At 36.6% G+C, this 18316-nt stretch overlaps 1 protein-coding gene across 6 annotated transcripts in view; it reads right to left on the bottom strand.

The window, feature by feature from the left end:
• Positions 1-18316, bottom strand: part of MAP3K1 (mitogen-activated protein kinase kinase kinase 1) — an 81956-nt gene that overhangs the window by 28455 nt on the left and 35185 nt on the right. For all 6 annotated transcript variants that reach the window (XM_029216212.1, XM_029216213.1, XM_029216214.1 and 3 more), the window contains 5 exons: positions 12310-12460; positions 11456-11656; positions 7510-7710; positions 6968-7084; positions 6437-6585 (listed from right to left, as the gene is read on the bottom strand). In XM_029216212.1, the coding sequence (XP_029072045.1) occupies positions 6437-6585; positions 6968-7084; positions 7510-7710; positions 11456-11656; positions 12310-12460 (819 nt within the window). The remainder of the gene's footprint in view (positions 1-6436; positions 6586-6967; positions 7085-7509; positions 7711-11455; positions 11657-12309; positions 12461-18316) is intronic.

Raw genomic sequence — 18316 nt, 5'->3', positions numbered from 1 at the left:
AAATGGACAAATTCTTAGAAACGCACAACCTGCCAAGACTGAATCAGGAAGAAATAGAAAATATGAACAGACCAATCACAAGCACTGAAATTGAAATTTTCCAACAAACAAAAGCCCAGGACCAGATGGCTACACAGGAGAATTCTATCAAACATTTAGAGAAGAGCTAACACCTATCCTTCTCAAACTCTTCCAAAATATAGCAGAGGGAGGAACACTCCCAAACTCATTCTACGAGGCCACCATCACCTTGATACCAAAACCAAACAAGGATGTCACAGAAAGAAAACTACAGGCCAATATCACTGATGAACATAGATGCAAAAATCCTCAACAAAATACTAGCAAACAGAATCCAACAGCACATTAAAAGGATCATACACCATGATCAAGTGGGGTTTATTCCAGGAATGAAAGGATTTTTCAATACACGCAAATCAATCAATGTGATAAACCATATTAACAAACTGAAGGAGACAAAAGACCATATGATCATCTCAATAGATGCAGAGAAAGCTTTTGACAAAATTCAACACCGATTTATGATAAAAACCCTGCTGAAAGTAGGCATAGCGGGAACTTTCCTCAACATAATAAAGGCCATATATGACAAACCCACAGCCAACATCATCCTCAATGGTGAAAAACTGAAAGCATTTCCACTGAGATCAGGAACAAGACAAGGTTGCCCACTCTCACCACTCTTATTCAACATAGTTTTGGAAGTATTAGCCACAGCAATCAGAGAAGAAAAGGAAATAAAAGGAATCCAAATCGGAAAAGAAGAAGTAAAGCTGTCACTGTTTGCAGATGACATCATACTATACATAGAGAATCCTAAAGATGCTACCAGAAAACCACTAGAGCTAATCAATGAATTTGGTAAAGTTGCAGGATACAAAATTAATGCACAGAAATCTCTGGCATTCCTATACACTAATGATGAAAAATCTGAAAGTGAAATCAAGAAAACACTGCCATGTACCACTCCAACAAAAAGAATAAAATACCGAGGAATAAACCTACCTAAGGAGACAAAAGACCTGTATGCAGAAAATTATAAGACACTGATGAAAGAAATTAAACATGATACAAATAGATGGAGAGATATACCATGTTCTTGGATTGGAAGAATCAACATTGTGAAAATGACTCCACTACCCAAAGCAATCTACAGACTCAATGCAATCCCTATCAAACTACCACTGGCATTTTTCACAGAACTAGAACAAAAAATTTCGCAATTTGTATGGAAACACAAAAGACCCCAAATAGCCAAAGCAATCTTGAGAACGAAAAACGGAGCTGGAGGACTCAGGCTCCCTGACTTCAGACTATACTACAAAGCTACAGTAATCAAGACAGTATGGTACTGGCACAAAAACAGAAAGATCAGTGTAACAGGATAGAAAGCCCAGAGATAAACCCACGCACATATGGTCACCTTATCTTTGGTAAAGGAAGCAGGAATGTACAGTGGAGAAAGGACAGCCTCTTCAATAAGTGGTGCTGGGAAAACTACACAGGTACATGTAAAAGTATGAGATTAGATCACTCCCTAACACCATACACAAAAATAAGCTCAAAATGGATTAAAGACCTGAACGTAAGGCCAGAAACTATCAAACTCTTAGAGGAAAACATAGGCAGAACACTCTATGACATAAATCACAGCAAGATCCTTTTTGACCCACCTCCTAGAGAAATGGAAATAAAAACAAAAATAAACAAATGGGACCTAATGAAACTTAAAAGGTTTTGCACAGCAAAGGAAACCATAAACAAGACCAAAAGACAACCCTCGGAATGGGAGAAAATATTTGCAAATGAAGCAACTGACACAGGATTAATTTCCAAAATTTACAAGCAGGTCATGCAGCTCAATAACAAAAAAACAAACAACCCAGTCCAAAAATGGTCAGAAGACCTAAACAGACATTTCTCCAAAGAAGATATACAGACTGCCAACAAACACATGAGAGAATGCTCAACATCATTAATCATTAGAGAAATGCAAATCAAAACTACAATGAGATATCATCTCACACCAGTCAGAATGGCCATCATCAAAAAATCTACAAACAATAAATGCTGGAGAGGGTGTGGAGAAAAGGGAACACTCTTGCACTGCTGGTGGGAATGTGAATTGGTACAACCGCTATGGAGAACAGTATGGAGGTTCCTTAAAAAACTACAAATAGAACTACCATATGACCCAGCAATCCCACTACTGGGCATATACCCTGAGAAAACCATAATTCAAAAAGAGTCATGTACCAAAATGTTCATTGCAGCTCTATTTACAATAGCCCAGAGATGGAAACAACCTAAGTGCCCATCATCAGATGAATGGATAAAGAAGATGTGGTACATATACACAATGGAATATTACTCAGCCAAAAAAAGAAACGAAATTGAGCTGTTTGTAATGAGGTGGATAGACCTAGAGTCTGTCATACAGAGTGAAGTAAGTCAGAAAGAGAAAGACAAATACCGTGTGCTAACACATATATATGGAATTTAAGAAAAAAAATGTCATGAAGAACGTAGGGGTAAGACAGGAATAAAGACACAGACCTACTAGAGAACGGACTGGAGGATATCGGGAGGGGGAAGGGTGAGCTGTGACAAAGCGAGAGAGAGGCATGGACATATATACACTACCAAATGTAAGGTAGATAGCTACTGGGAAGCAGCTGCATAGCACAGGGAGATCAGCTCTCGGTGCTTTGTGACCGCCTGGAGGGGTGGGATAGGGAGGGTGGGAGGGAGGGAGACGCAAGAGGGAAGAGATGTGGGAACATATGTATACGTATAACTGATTCACTTTGTTATAAAGCAGAAACTAACACACCATTGTAAAGCAATTATACCCCAATAAAGATGTTAGAAAAAGAAAAAAAATAAAATAACAATATTTCCATTACAACATAAAGACAAGATTCTGGGGTATTATAAGTAAGCTGCCCAAGATCACAGAACAGTTCGTGGCAAATCTATCATTTGGCTTTAACTTGAGGAGAATATCCCATAACCTACTTATCCCTACAAATTCGTGCTTCTACTAAGCTCAGGCTTTCCCCTGGGCTCAATATTACACTTCTACTATCTTAAGCTATAATTCCTGAAAAACAGGTCTGAGTGACTGACAGGGAATAACAGTTCCCCAAAAAACTTCCCTGAAAGCTGAAGAAATACGTCATCAATGTCATGATGTGTGATTCCTGAGCTGAAGCACACTTACTAGTCTCTCTCCCTCCCATTTATCTATCCTGTCTCTCTATCTCTTTTCATAATTATGGAGCTATGAGGAGGCGGGAAAAGCTATTAAAATATGCATGTATTAATGACAAAAACTAACGAAACACTGCAGAAATGATTTACACAACAATCTAAAATAAAAATACTAATGGCAAAGATGACCCAAGATCAAATAATTTTTCAAATAATTACACCAAAATTAGCTTATTCAAAAGACTTAAATACAGGAAAAATAAAGTTCCACAATTTAGTCAAATTGTAAGTGCAACTTATTTCTTAAATGCTTTTCTGACTTAAAAATATTCCATTCTGGGGTATTTTCTGCCTTTTTTCCAAGTACATATTTTGTAAACATTATTCAGATCATTTATCTATATACATGTACAATTTCACGTTCTTAAGAGATTTATCGTAAAAATTCTACTTATTAAACACTTCAAGTGGTGGCATAATTTTTCATTGATTAGACAGATCCTAACTTCTTAAGCACCCACTTATTGCTGGACATTTGAGTTGTTTCCACATTTTAAGAAACCGTTAGAAACCTCTTTGTGCCCTCTTTTTTTGACATTTCAGATTTTCTTTCTAGCAGTTTCTTCAGAAGTAAAATCACTTGAGTAGAGAGCAGGGATTAGCGAACTAAAGGGGGATCAAATTAGTCAAGCTTCTGTAAGTAAAGATTTATTGGAACACAGCCACACCAATTCATTCACATATTGTCTACAGCTACTTCAGCTACAAGGGCAGAGCTGAATAGTTGTGACAGAGACCCAATGACCCTCAAAGCCCAAAGTATTTAAAGTATAAAAATGTCACCTGTCATAATACCACCCATTAATAACCATTAATTTTTTTATTCATTTCAATATTTATGTACCTATAATACCTTTTATATATAAAAAATGGGTTCATGCATGACAGTATTATAATCTGGATTTTATTTCATGCCACTCAGTGTTCTTCAAAAGCATAATTCTAATGGCTGCATGAAATATTCATAATATGGGTATATTTTAACCTTTCATTTGCTGGATATTTAAGTTGTTCCCAATTTTTCACCATAGTACTGTGAGAAATAGCCATATATGTAAGTCTTGTACATTTCTCAAATTAAAATTTTTTTTCTTAAAAAAAATACATTTACTGGATCAATGACTATAAACATTTTAAAAAGTCACATTTATTTTTTTCCAGAAAGGCTATACCACTACATACAGTAAAGCATCTTATAAGAACTGAACTGTCGCATTACAAAGGATCTACTAATTCTGTAAATAAATCTGATATATATATATTTTTTTAAATGAGCATTTCCTTAGTTACTAGGTTGCCTGAACAGTTTTCATGTTTGTCAGCACCCTGAAATTGTTCTTTTGTGGAAATTCTCTTCATGTCCTTTGCCCATTTATGTCCTGGACCCTAGGTTTCTGTTTGCAGCTTTTATTTTGTTGGTAAGGTTTTGTTAATTATTTTTTATATGCATATTCAATCTGTCCCAATTCTGTTTTTCATTGTTTCTTATATACCATTTAAAATTAATATACTGCAATAAGATCTCCAGATAATTTTTTTTATTAATTTTAGCCTTAAAATATTTATTTTAGACATAAAAATTTGTGATTACATGAAACATTAACCTACTTACCTACACAGTATAATCTTAGGAAGATTATAACTTCTTTGGTTTTCCCCCTTGGATACAAAAAATTCAAATGAATCAATAAAACCCCCCAATTATGGCCAGCCCATATTGAAAGGGTACTTTTTTTCATCTTAGAGAGAGAGACTTTCTATTTTAACTTCGGCCACCTGGTTTTAAGCAGTTATTTTTTTTTTCCAAAATAAAAAGCTACAGAAATATCAATCAAAAGGAGAAGGGCTCTAGAAGTTTGGGTAAGGAAGCTTGAGAAGTAAAGCTAATTTTTTCATTTATTTAGAAGAGATAACAGGTAAGAGAAAGAGCCCTGAACTAGAAATCAGGATACTCAGGTTCCAGTTCTGCCTTTGTTCAAATGACCTCTTCTGGCTTTATTTATCACTGAACCATGTAAACTGGAAAATCTCTAATGTCCAAAAAAACTCATAAAACTCTCATTCTAAAATCAATTCATTTAATATAAAATAATAAAATTCAAACATTTACTTTTTCCATAGATGAAAAAACTTCTCAATTCTTTACTTCATCATGCCCTTGTCCTGATATCATCACTTTCTATTCCTCATGAATTTTAAAAGATTGATGGGATGAGAATGAGACTTAAAAGCACTTACACCAGTGCTTCTCAGACTGAGGTTCCTGGGAACACACAGGGGGTGCCCTCCTAAGAGAAGCAGCACTCCTTTCTGGAGTAATTTTTAAGAACCTCATTTTTTCATTAAAGCAATAAAGAAATCTTGGAAAAGAAAGAAAACTGACATGACTTTTTATGATAATACTCTTAATTTTTTCACACCTGTCATATTGGGCTACATCTCAGATCCTTCATGAGTTTATTCTTATCAGCAACTAAGCAATGGGAAAGTTTGAGAAGCACTGCAGATTTTAATTAACAACTACTGTAACAACAGCTACTGTATCTCTTAATTACAGCTTATTAGTCTCTTTGTTCAGAAGAGCCTGCTTATGTTCTCACATGTAAAATAGGCTGTAATGAGGATTCCCTGAGAGTATCTATGAGAGAAGTAGTGATGTCATGAAATTTAAACATCCTATATTTGAAAGTGATTCTGGATAACCACTTTGCCTTGTACATAATTTATTTATATCAAAAAATTATAGACATATTCTTTATATAATGCCTCAGGTTCATTATCTGCAAAAGTGATAAAACCTACCTAATGAGACCAACATATAAGGTGCTTGGCACAAAGTAATGATTGATAAACAGTAGCTACTTATTTTATACCTGCCACCTGATTTTTCTTGTGAAATGGACATTTATTATATTCTGATATTTAAGGTGCCGTTTTCAACACTGTAGTTTTTAGGACAAAATATCCAAATATATATACTTAGATGACCTTTACTATTTTTTACCCTTGATTTTACCTTGAAAGCCAAGATTCAATAATTATATCATTTTAGAGCAACTTAACAAGTATATATATAAAAATTACCCCTAAAATTAAAAAGTAACACTGGATTAATGCTTTTAATTCCTTAAAAAGTACTAACCTGTTTTCTGAACTAGATGTAGAAGTGCTAGATGATGACAATGTATGAGAATTTGACATGCGTGAAACAAACTTCTGGATGGTGTTACGAGATGGAGCTTTGATCCTTGAGCTACGCCTACTGTGATATTTCTGGAACAAACTCTCAACCTAACATTGAAAAAAGACAGTAACAATGACATTTGTGCCATAATATACATATGAAGAGTTCTAGAGATTGAATTATTTGCCTTTTATTTTCTAAGTTTTTCACAAAGCCAATTTAAGGGCTTCAAAAATAAGAATACATATAGCTTACTAAGGATAGTATTTTTACAGCAGGTCAGTGTTTACTTTTTTTTAGTCTAGAAGAAAAAACTAATTAGTCAATAGACTATAAGAGAACTATTTACAAACATGAAGTAATCCTTACATACCTTCACACCTTTAAAATGACCACTGTCTATTTAAATTTAAAGCTCATGGAAAAATGTCAGGAATATCATAAAAATCTGTTGACAATTTTACTATAAAGGATTTATTAAAAAATTACCTCAAAATTCTTTAAAGTTTTCCTCCATAACATTGGGTCTGAAGGTTCTAGCTGAAACACTCGGAGCATAACAAATAGTAGATGAATACAAAATGTTCCACGCCCACAGCTGCAGTTCTAAAGAAGTTTAAAAAAAACACAAACCTATAGTTTAATAAATCTGTGTTCTATTAGAACTCCTAAGTTGATCACTTTTAAATATTTCCAAGTTTATTATACTAAACTTTCTATAATTTTCTTCATTATCCTTATATAATAAGATATATAAGGATACGCAAGAAAAGCCTACAGCTATCTCCATGAATTAATCTCTTATTTTTGGTTTCTTAAAAAGACCAAATTTGTATTCTGAAGTATATTAAATCATAGTAAAACCCTTCATAAACACATTAAGTAAAAGTGTTTATTAGTTCCCAAAATATAATTTGAATTCTCTTTAGTTTACTAAAGAGAATTACACAACTGATCTAAATTTAAGAATGTTACAGTGCATAGAGTTAGTACCACATCCTAATAAAAAGTAAAATGGTGACAATTCCTACCTGAGGCCCAATAAACACCCGGTATTTATTGTCTGGGCTGTCTCCTCCAATCAGGAAGGAGTTGGGCCCTATTTGCTGCAGTAAGTACAGCCTGGCCCGCATCACTTTGTTTACACGGCGGTTTGTTTCCTCAGGACTGTATGGTGAGAAGCCATCTGGTGAAGGGGCTCTTCGAGGTGGTGTGATTCTCCCGCTCTGAAACTTCACAACATTTAAAAATTAGGGGACTCCCCTGGTGGCACAGTGGTTAAGAATCCACCTGCCAATGCAGGGGACACGGGTTCGAGCCCTGGTCCGGGAAGATCCCACATGCCGCAGAGCAACTAAGCCCGTGCACCACAACTACTGAGCCTGAGCTCTAGAGCTTGCGAGCCACAACTACTCAGCCCACGTGCCACAACTACTGAGCCCACGTGCCACAACTACTGAAGCCAACGCGCCTAGAGCCTGTGCTCCGCAACAAGAGAAGCCACCGCAATGAGAGGCCTGCGCACCGCAAAGAAGAGTAACCTCTGCTGGCCGCAACTAGAGAAAACCCACACACACCAACAAAGACCCAATGCAGCCAAAAATAAAATACAATAAATAAATTTTTTAAAAAATTAAGAAATGCTTTAAAAAAATAAAAATTAGGCAAATTGCTCACTTCTCCATTAGAAAAAAGTTACCTAAAAAAGGTCATAGCCGACACCATTTTCATATTCTGAAAAAATGCCTAATATATAATATGATGGGACAAAATGTATTTTGCAAATGTATTTGTCTGATATACTCGTTATGAGTAAACTTCTAAAATCTGTCATCCCTGTAACTAATAATAAATCTTTGGCCTAGAGAGACAACCATGTGGTAATTTTACGAATTACTATGTGAGTATTTGACTTCTTTGAAAAGTATTATGTAAATCAAAATAAAAAGCACAGAAAATTCGCCTTATAAGCAGGTAAAATGATTTGTTTCTAGTGATAAAAATTAAGCATCCAATTTCCTGGTTTCCACTTAAGGGATTACTAAATGCTCTTTTGTGACTGGTAATTTACAAACAGCTCCATGGAATTCCCCCCATGGTACACTCTGTAGAGAACTAGTGGCAAGTGACTCTTCCCAGATTAAGACATCTCACTGGAGGCTGATAAAAACTCTCCTGTGGTGAGGGTGATATATGTCGCTCTCACTCCACTTCACTGATTCCCCTAGAACTTGGTCTTTCCATCAGTGCCCAGTGGAAATTCTAGTTCTTTTTGATGCCTAACTAAATAGTTAAAAGGTAATAAAAGCTGGCGAGAAAACGAAGCAATTGGAAGCCTCATACAGTGCTGGAGGGAATGTAAAATGGTGTAGCTGCTTTGTGAAACATATGATCTAGCAATCCCACTCCTAGGTATATACCCAAGAAAAATGAAAAGATATGTCCACACAAAACTGTGTACAGAAATGTTCACAGTAGCATTATTCATAATAGCCAGAAGTGGAAACAAAATGCCCATCAACTGAGAAGTGAATAAACAAAATATGTATATCCATACAATAGAATATTATTCTACAATTAAAAATGGAGTTATACCATGGATGAACCTTGAAAACATGATGCGAAGTGCAAAAAACCAGTCACAAAAGACCATACATATTATATGATTCCATTTATATAAAATGTCCAGAATAGGCAAATTATATATAGTCAGAAAGTAGATTAGTGGTTGCCTAGGGCTGGGGAGAGACTGCTAATTAGCCTGGGGTTTCTTGTTGGGGTGGTGAAAGTGTTTTAAAATTTATTGTAGTGATGGCTACAACTATGTGAATATACCAAAACTCAATGAACAGTACAATTTAAACAGGTGAATTGTACATTATATGAATTATATCTTAATAAAACCATTATTTTTTAATAGGCAATTACTAAAAAGTAAAACAAAACCAAAAACAAGTACACATGCATCTGCTATTGGACTTGCTAAGTATTCAGACTATGGATATGCTCAAAGATGTGCAAAATGATGTATGCATAAAAAATATTTTTGCACCATTGTTTTTAGTAATGGAAGTTAAGAAGGAATATAAATGTCCATTAGGATGTAGTTCACCAAATAAGCCATGATTTATCCAGATAATGAAATGTTAGGTAGCTGTTATAAAGAATGAGGAAGTAACTTTGTCTAGCACATATCCCAAAATAGGTGTAGGGGGAGGGGAGACACAATTCTGTATTTACTTGTGGTAGACTTTTACTTTGAATGGCCCCCATGAACGACACCTCCCAGTATTTACACCCTTCTGTAGTCCTCTACCACGTGGATTCTGGATTTGGGCATGTAACCGGCTTTGGGTAATAAGGCATTAGTAAACATGATGCAAGTGGTGGCTTGATAAGAGCTTCCACGCTGAGATTTGCCCTCTTGAATCATAATTTTTTTTTTTGGACTTAGAAATGTATTGTCTCATAGTTCCAGAGGCTTGAAGTCCAAGATCAAGGTGCTGGCAGAGTTGGTTCCTTCTGAGGGCTGTGAGAGAGAATCTGTTCCTTGTGCTCTCCTGGCTTGAAACACTTGTTGCAACCCAATTTCCATACTGTAAGAAAGAGGTGCCAAGAGCCCCCAACTGTTCGAGGTGAATGAAGCACCAGATATGTGAGTGAAGAAGCAGTCTTGGATATTCCAGCTTCTGCAGATGCCATGGGGAGCAGACATAAGCCGTTCCTGCTGAGCCCTGCCCACTTTGTAGATTCTTGAGCTAATAAGATCCTGTTTTGAGCAGCTAATTTAAAGGTGTGTCCACATAAAGCCAATAAATACTATTGAGAATTTTGGGCTTTACTGTAAAAATTTTTACTTAAAATTTACTTTTTGAAGTATTTATATGCTTTAACAACCTCGGATGTGAGGAAAACCAAATCTCCCATTGTGGTCACTATATCTCAGTCATTTTGCCATTCACTCATTTGTTCTTCAAGGTTAGAATGTTTAACTTGCTTTCTGCCAGTGGAAGTCTGTCTGTCTCTCTCAGAGGGGTTAGCACCTATCTTTTTATAAGTCTCTTTGATGTCTGGCTCAATACAGAAGACACCTACATTCTCATCTATGCTTCTGCATTCAATCTGCTGTGATAACGGTGTTTTGGTTAAAGTACATGAAGAAAATCTGGCCTCACACAGATACGTATTTGGAAAATCCTTTTCAAATAATGATGAATATTCTTCTTTGATACTACATCAAAGGAGTGGTTTCCTTAAAGGAGGCTGTAATGTGGAATCTGAAACCACATAAACAAATTTTTCCTACTGTTACATTAAATCTAGATGGTCTATTTTATATACTTGGAATGGATCATTTACTAAAGAATGATTTTGTTTCATCATTCACTGGTCATATGGAAAATTCTGGTTCACTAAGTTATGCAGATCTTCTAAAAGTTCATACATTTCATTGTGCAATATACCAAAAAAATCACATTGGATAATATCACTGGCCTATAGAAAAGTCTAAGTATTGGGAAGCTTTCAAGCTTACAGTGGTGGATATGAGTTTTCCAAAACTCTTAATTTTTGCTTGAAATTTCAAATTTTACCACTAGTGAAGAAACATATCAGTTGTTTTCCTTGAAGTGAGTCTTACTTAATTCTTCTTAAGGAAAATGTTTGCCAAATACCCAAGTGAAGAATACAGTTTCTACAGTCATAGCTTTAATTCAGGCAAATTCACCAGCAGTTTTACCCACCACTGTGAATGTCAATGCAGTAAAAGAGGCAAATAACATCTCAGTTTTATTACAAAATTAGTTTTGACCTAATGGATCCACAGGAAGCATCTCAGGGCAGGTTCCCCCAAGCAAGGGTCTGTGGGCCATACTTTGGGAATTGTTGCTCTAATAGACGGCTAGCCAATCTTTTCTGTGTTATGAATAAGTTTAAAGATTGTAGAGACTTAACATATTTGCTAAATCATTAACTTACAGGCACCGGGGAAACTTTTTTTCTCCTTACTCCTGGAGATTCAGATTTCACTGTGCGGCCTGATGGGGAGCTGCCAGGGGAAGGACTGCGTCGGCCTTTGGGAGCTGAGGAAGCAGCGCTTGCCTGGCCCTCTCCTTGAGACTCAGCTGCCAAGGTATTAATTTCAGATCCATCTCCTTTAATAGGGATTGGTTTTACCACCTAAATTAAAATGCCAATATTTTTATTAGTTAAAAAATTAAAAAAATAAGTAAATTTGAACATCAGACTAAGGCATGAGCTCAGTGAGTTTTTTATTATGCAGTATTATACAAATACAACAGACAATATATCAGCTTCTCTTTATTATTACTTTAAGCCATAAATGAAGACTATTTTTTACCCACACAGATTTTAGTCATTTAGGCTTTATCAACTAAATGTTGATAATACATAATACATTGTAAAATGTTGTCATACATGATTTTAGAAGATTTGGAATTAAGATCCTTAGATCCTACCTTAGAGATAAAACATCAAAATAAAATTGGAAAAACTGCTTTTCTTTTTTAAGTACAATGGAAATCTCTAATTAAAGGATTTTAGATACTAACATTAGAGGGCAGTGTTGCTTTAAGCATTACCTCTCCCACTCAACCACAGGGATTCGTTCTTAGAACAGTTTATTAAGTTGCTTAATGAGAATAGTTTTAGCTATGTTTTGTTCAATTGTCTAGAAAATATCAAGGCAAATAAAACCACTGCATTTAAAATGAAGAAGGAAAAAAAAGCTTACAAGAGGATCTATTTATGCTTAATTTTTCATTTCCTCCTATGCTTTCTTCCTTATTAGCAGGTAACCCACAGTCACTCACCACAGGGCCTCTCCTGTTTCTCCTTTCCAGCCATTCGTGCTTCCAGGCTGGCATACAGGTTGCCTTCAGTTTCTCCCTGATCATTCGTTCTTCTGGGCGATCGTCCATCTTGTGCAAGCCCTTGAGAGTTTCTTTATTCTCCATCTCACGACTAAAATGGAAGGAGAATGAGATTTATATATGAAAAAAAATTTCCAAGAACAATACGGTTCTATTTCATACTTTCAATGGACATGTAACTAAAAAGATAACTGCTAAAACCCCTAAATGATTTAAGCAAGATATGAAAATATCATTGTGAATCACATTATATTGTTGAAATTATAACATGGATAGTGTTGAATGTTGCCTGATAACATGAGTTCAATAATATTAGCCTTTAAGAAGAAAGGTTCTGGGCTTCCCTGGTGGCGCAGTGGTTAAGAATCCACCTGCCAATGCAGGGGACACGGGTTCGAGCCCTGGTCCGGGAAGATCCCATATGCCGCAGAGCAACTAATCCCGTGCGCCACTACTACTGAGCCTGCACTCTAGAGCCCGCGAGCCACAACTACTGAGCCTGCATGCTACAGCTACTGAAGCCCGTGCGCCTACAGCCCGTGCTCTGCAACAAGCACCACAATGAGAAGCCCACGCACCACAACGAAGAGTAGCCCCCGCTCACCACCGCTCACCACAACTAGAGAAAGCCTGCACACAGCAATGAAGACCCAACGCAGCCATAAATAAATAAATAAATTTATGTATAAAAAAAAACAGAAAGGTTCTATTTAGAAGGTGCAGGCTTACTAGTAATATTACTGCAGACCTTTGTTTCTAGGTAGTTAATAAAAAGCATCCTAAGACATTAAGCACTGCATTAACAAATACATTCATGAAAACTGCACTGTTTCTAATTACACCATTCTAACATACTCAAGTATATAACAGACAAATATTTAGAAGAGTATTTTACTACTATTTATCCCAGGAATTCCAACAATTTAAGTCAATATAGATAAAATCTGGTGGATATGCTCATTTTCTGAAATCAGCTAAATATTTAATAAGCTGTGAAACCTAACCACATCTTCTGTGATCCCACAATATTTTTTCAACACCTCAATGATTAAATTTGTTTTCTCAGAACATGATATAGTACTTGGGGTACTCCACATGTAAATAGTAAAAATTACCTGGTACAAACATTTTGACCTTTACTCCATAATATATTGTGGAGTTACCATAATAAAATAACCTGCAGGCTGGTAACTTTTGAGAACTATTTCTACAAAGCCTAATAGGTAAAACATCCACTAACTTCAAAATACACTCATATCCATACATGGATATATGCAACACACAATATATATACAGCCATGGGTTTTAAAACTGGTTCATAAGGAAAGAGTTAAAGCAACTGCATTCTGGGAGAAGTAACAATTTTAAAAATACTAAGCTAACTTCAGTAACTATTTTGGAAATTCTGTAGAGCTACAGAATAGTTATTTCTTTACACTGATAGGAAAAGGAAATACTCAAGGAAATACCAGAGATGATAAATGCAAGCTTACCAAAAAGTCAAATTTAAACTCCTCTAGGAATTTTCCAGCTAATCATAACTATAAAGCAGCAGTATTTGCAAAGAACCAGAAAAAAAAAAAAAAAACCCAAAGAACAAGACAAAAAAAACCTACTTAAAACTAAATATGCACTAGAAAGGAAATAACAGTTAACTGGTTTTACTTAAGCATCAACACTGTGAGGGGAGTGAAAACCAGTATGTTAAATACCTCTGTGCCAGAGACTGGCCTAGATATTTTTAGTAATGCAAAGAACACTAACATTTGAAACTTGCAAAGGGGCACTAAGACCGTATAGTAAAATATTTCCACCACACAGGTACAAAAACTGTCACAAAGAAAGAAGCAATGTGGGAGGGAGGGAGGAAAGGAGAGAGGGAAGAAGGAAGGGAGGGAAGGAGGGAGGAAGTTGATTTTATTATTTACTTAAATAATAAAACACTTAAGTGTTTGGCTGTTTTTCCTTCCCTAAATATATCATGAAGTGTAAATGTTAGGGGACAGGGAGGGATGAGAGGCTAAGGAAGGGAGGGAGGAAAGGGAAGGGGGAAAGTAAGGGAGAGGGAAAGAAGGCGGGGAGGGTAGAGACAGAGCAATGCTCTCTCAAAAATTCATCCTGCTCAGTCAGTACTTACCCAGGGAAGCTCAGATTTATAGGCAATCAAATTCATGGGCTGACTGCATACTACAAATTCACTTACAACTCTGGTTTGAAAAGCACTTTCCCCCCTGTAACAATGTTGCAAGGCATGGCTTAGGTTCCCAGGCTAGTAAGTCCCATTGTAGAACTGCAGTGCATTTTTACACCAGATGGTGCAGCACTCCCTGACAAAGATGCTTATCTTCCCCTGGTCCTAGATGTCTCTCCTCCCCCAAATTTGTTTTATGAGCATCTCTTCTCAATTCTGTATTTTCAGTGTCTTTTCCCTAGTACCCGCTCAAACACACAGAGAACTCTCCTTATCTAAACAAATCTTCCTGGATGATGTGGCTTCCTTAAAGTCAGTATGATTTTCCTCTTTCCTTTCCACTTGTTTTCAAAATACTATCATCTTTCCAACCAATTTCTTATTACAAATAATAGAGGATAAACATACTAGTAGCTCAACTTCTGCACACATCTAAGATTATTTCTTTAGAATAAATGCCCTGAAGTGGAACTGCTGGGTCCAAATGTACACAAAATTAAGACTTCAGGTAATACTGACAAATTATTTTCAAGAAAACAGATCTTCCATTCAAAACACCCAGGCCAAGTTGCCAACTTAGTTGGTCTGAACTAGCAACAGCTTCTTCACTTTGAATCTTACTCCAATCCAGGCTTCACAGAGCAGCCAAGGTCACCTCCCCCATTAAAACCCTCTGGTGGCTTCTCCCTGGGCTTAGACTAAAATCCAGCATGTTATGGCCTGTGAGGCCCTGCATCATCCAGTCTTACCTCAACTGAAGTCACCCGGACCGCCCACCCGCTTCTGTTGTTTCTTTCACTGCCTGGCTCCAACATCTTTCCTGCTCGGGTTTTTTGCACAGGCTGTTTCTTACTTGTCTACTTTTTACCTTGTTCATTTCTACCCACTCTTTGGCTTTTCTTCAACTCCTTACAGACCTTCCCAATCTCAAATTAGGAATCTCGAGTTCCACTCTTTCACAGCTCTGTACTTTTGCTTTAAAGTGCTCATTGCAATTTGCAAACCTATAAACCACCCACCCCCCCCAAAATGTAAGCTCCACAAAGGGAGGGAACAGTGAGTGTTTCATCCATGGCTATACAACCAACATCTAACAATGTCTGGCTTACAGTAGGTATTAAAACAAATATTAAATGAATGATCATTTACTAACATCTTTGGCAGCTGTAAGGATCTTCCTAGTTTTAAAATTTAATGATTACTCATGTTAATCTTTTTACAGTTCTGTATTTAATTAAGACTCAGTTTGTAATTTAGATCTTATTCAGTAGAACAATTTTTACTGTTCCTCAATTGATCTGCAAATATAAACCTAAGTGTTTTTTCTAATGTCTTCATAAGTAATAACTATATATCATTAATTCTAAAATGTGTATTTTTTCACATTAAAAAAAAAAAAATTTACCCCGCCTAAGGAAGGCAGCTAGGACCCTCAGCGTGTCCTCCTGAAGCCCCGGCTCTTCCGAGCCTGCCATGGGGGCACCTGGTCCCCGGCTCCATTGCCATCTCCAATAAACTTGTATAAACTTTCCTTTCTTTTTTTAAACTTTCCTTTCTTAGTTCAACTTTCCCATGCCTGTGCCTCACATTTTAATATCTCTGAAATCTGAATGCCTCTTAGAATCAAATGCTGTTATAATTTAATGGACAGGGTTTTAAAAATTTCTTCATGGTATAGAAAATAATGGTACAATTTATAACCAATGGAATCTTAGATTCAATGAAATATACAGTAAATTCTATTCTACATGCCAGAAAAAAAAAAAAATCATACCTACTTAGCTTCATTTATCTCTGAAAAGAAAACCAAACTGGGAAGAAAAACAAGTTTTTCTTACATACTTACCGTTTTGTTATAACCTTAACATATAGTCTTCCCAGATCAGACATAAACAGGGTTTTTATTTTTACCAGCTATGTGCGTATGTCTACATGTATATAGCAGTGATTAGGCATCTTATCCAATTAATATCATAGCTATAGCAGGAAAGTTGTTTGTTTGTTTTTTTAAACACAAACTAATCTAAACAGATAGTTGTAAAATCACTGCAAGATTAGAGGGCCTCTCATCCATTTTGGTTAAACATGAATAAGAGAGTTACTCTTGCCCTATCTATTACCTAGAACCATACTTCTTATTTTAACTAAAATAGTAGCTTGTACATTTCTGACTTTTTAGCAAAACAAACATATATATTTTGAGAAACTACTTTGAAGACCTAATAAAATTTTATTCAGATAACTATGAGAAACTTAACATTGTTACAGATTAAGCTTTATCCTCCTTTCCTATTTATTTAGAAAACATGAGGTTTCTTGCATTTTTTGGTTTCTAAACATTCCTCAGAATGAATTTGTTGATTGACCTAGAGCTTCAAAAAACCTTTTTCCCCTGAGGTTAGGTTTCTAGTTTAGACTCTTCCTAGGCCTACAGAATTTACCTGCTATAAAACGAGATGCTTCAACGGCCCCTTCTCAGTGAAGCCACTCAGTCCTGCCTTTATCTGACCCACTGTGGTACCAGCCATTGTTGATAAGACTGCCACTCTTGTAGCTCTCCCCCACCTGTTTTCTAGGAGATGATTTTTCCCTAGTTCTGTTTCTAACACTCTGACTAGCCTCACTGGTATCATATACTAGACCCTCTTCCTGGAACCCCTTAAATGCCAGCCACTGCCCTCTTCTCACAGCACTAAAATGCTCTCTTCTTAAGCACACCAAGATACTTCCCATCTCTCTGTCTTTGCAGATGATTTATATCCTGAAAGGAATACGCCTTTTGTCATCTCACATGCCTTCAGTAAAGAATTTCCTACTGCCATTCTACAGCAGTTAGCCATTCCCTCCCCGTATGCTAGTATTAATTACCATACAGCATAAACTCAAGTATTTGTTTAAATATCTGCTTCCCTCGCCACACTAGGAGCTCTTCTAGGACAGGCTGCCACATCTTATTCATTCTCCTATCGTCAGTGCCAAATGTCCCGGACAGGCCACAAAAGGCGCCCTACAAGAAGCCAGAGGGCCTATCCAGCCATAGCCAATTCCTCTTCCCAGGGTGGCGTCTGACACCCGCGGCACCATGCTTTATATATTTGAACCCATCCTGAAGTCCACAACTGGCTGGTGTAAGAATGTGCCCTGATCCAAACACCCTCTACACTGGATGGTGCTATACATCTTCACCAGACCTTCTCTCTATGGGAGTTTGAGTACAAGATACATGGAGAGTGTTATGGCAGGAAGAATGGCATCAAAATAGAGAAAAAGAGCAAAGTAGTAAATAGGATCAATGAGACAGAAATAAGGCAGAAGAGAGAAATTAGTCAGAAGGAAGATGTAGTTAGAGACAGGGAGAAGGGAATAAGCAATAAACGTAAGAGTTGTACCTCGGTCCCCTGTCCATGATGTCAGCCAGCTGGAGCTACTTTTACACATACCTCCCCAGGTGGTGAATCACCATGTTCTCCAGAGGCCACACGTATGTGCAGAAACTTCACGGGTCCTTTATTTTGCACTGAAATAAACCCCAACATGTCTCTCTTCCCTGCAACCCCGAAGAGCCGGATGAAAACACTAACTCAGCACACTCCCTGGCAAACAGAGGACATTCGATAAACACTGAAAAACAGAATTTCTTTAAGGTATTTCTTAAATGGTTCATCTTTAGCGTGAAAATATAATGTTAGTCAACAACTAGTGATCGGAGAAGTAACTGCCAGACTTATGTCATAACAGAAAACGTGAATGTTATGT

The sequence above is a fragment of the Monodon monoceros genome, unplaced genomic scaffold (genome assembly GCF_005190385.1).
Source record: "Monodon monoceros isolate NGI ecotype Baffin Bay Population unplaced genomic scaffold, NGI_Narwhal_1 Super_Scaffold_12, whole genome shotgun sequence".
Classification (NCBI taxonomy): domain Eukaryota; kingdom Metazoa; phylum Chordata; class Mammalia; order Artiodactyla; family Monodontidae; genus Monodon; species Monodon monoceros.
The sequence above is the reverse complement of the archived record's forward strand: the minus strand, read 5'-3'. Positions and strand labels throughout refer to the sequence as shown.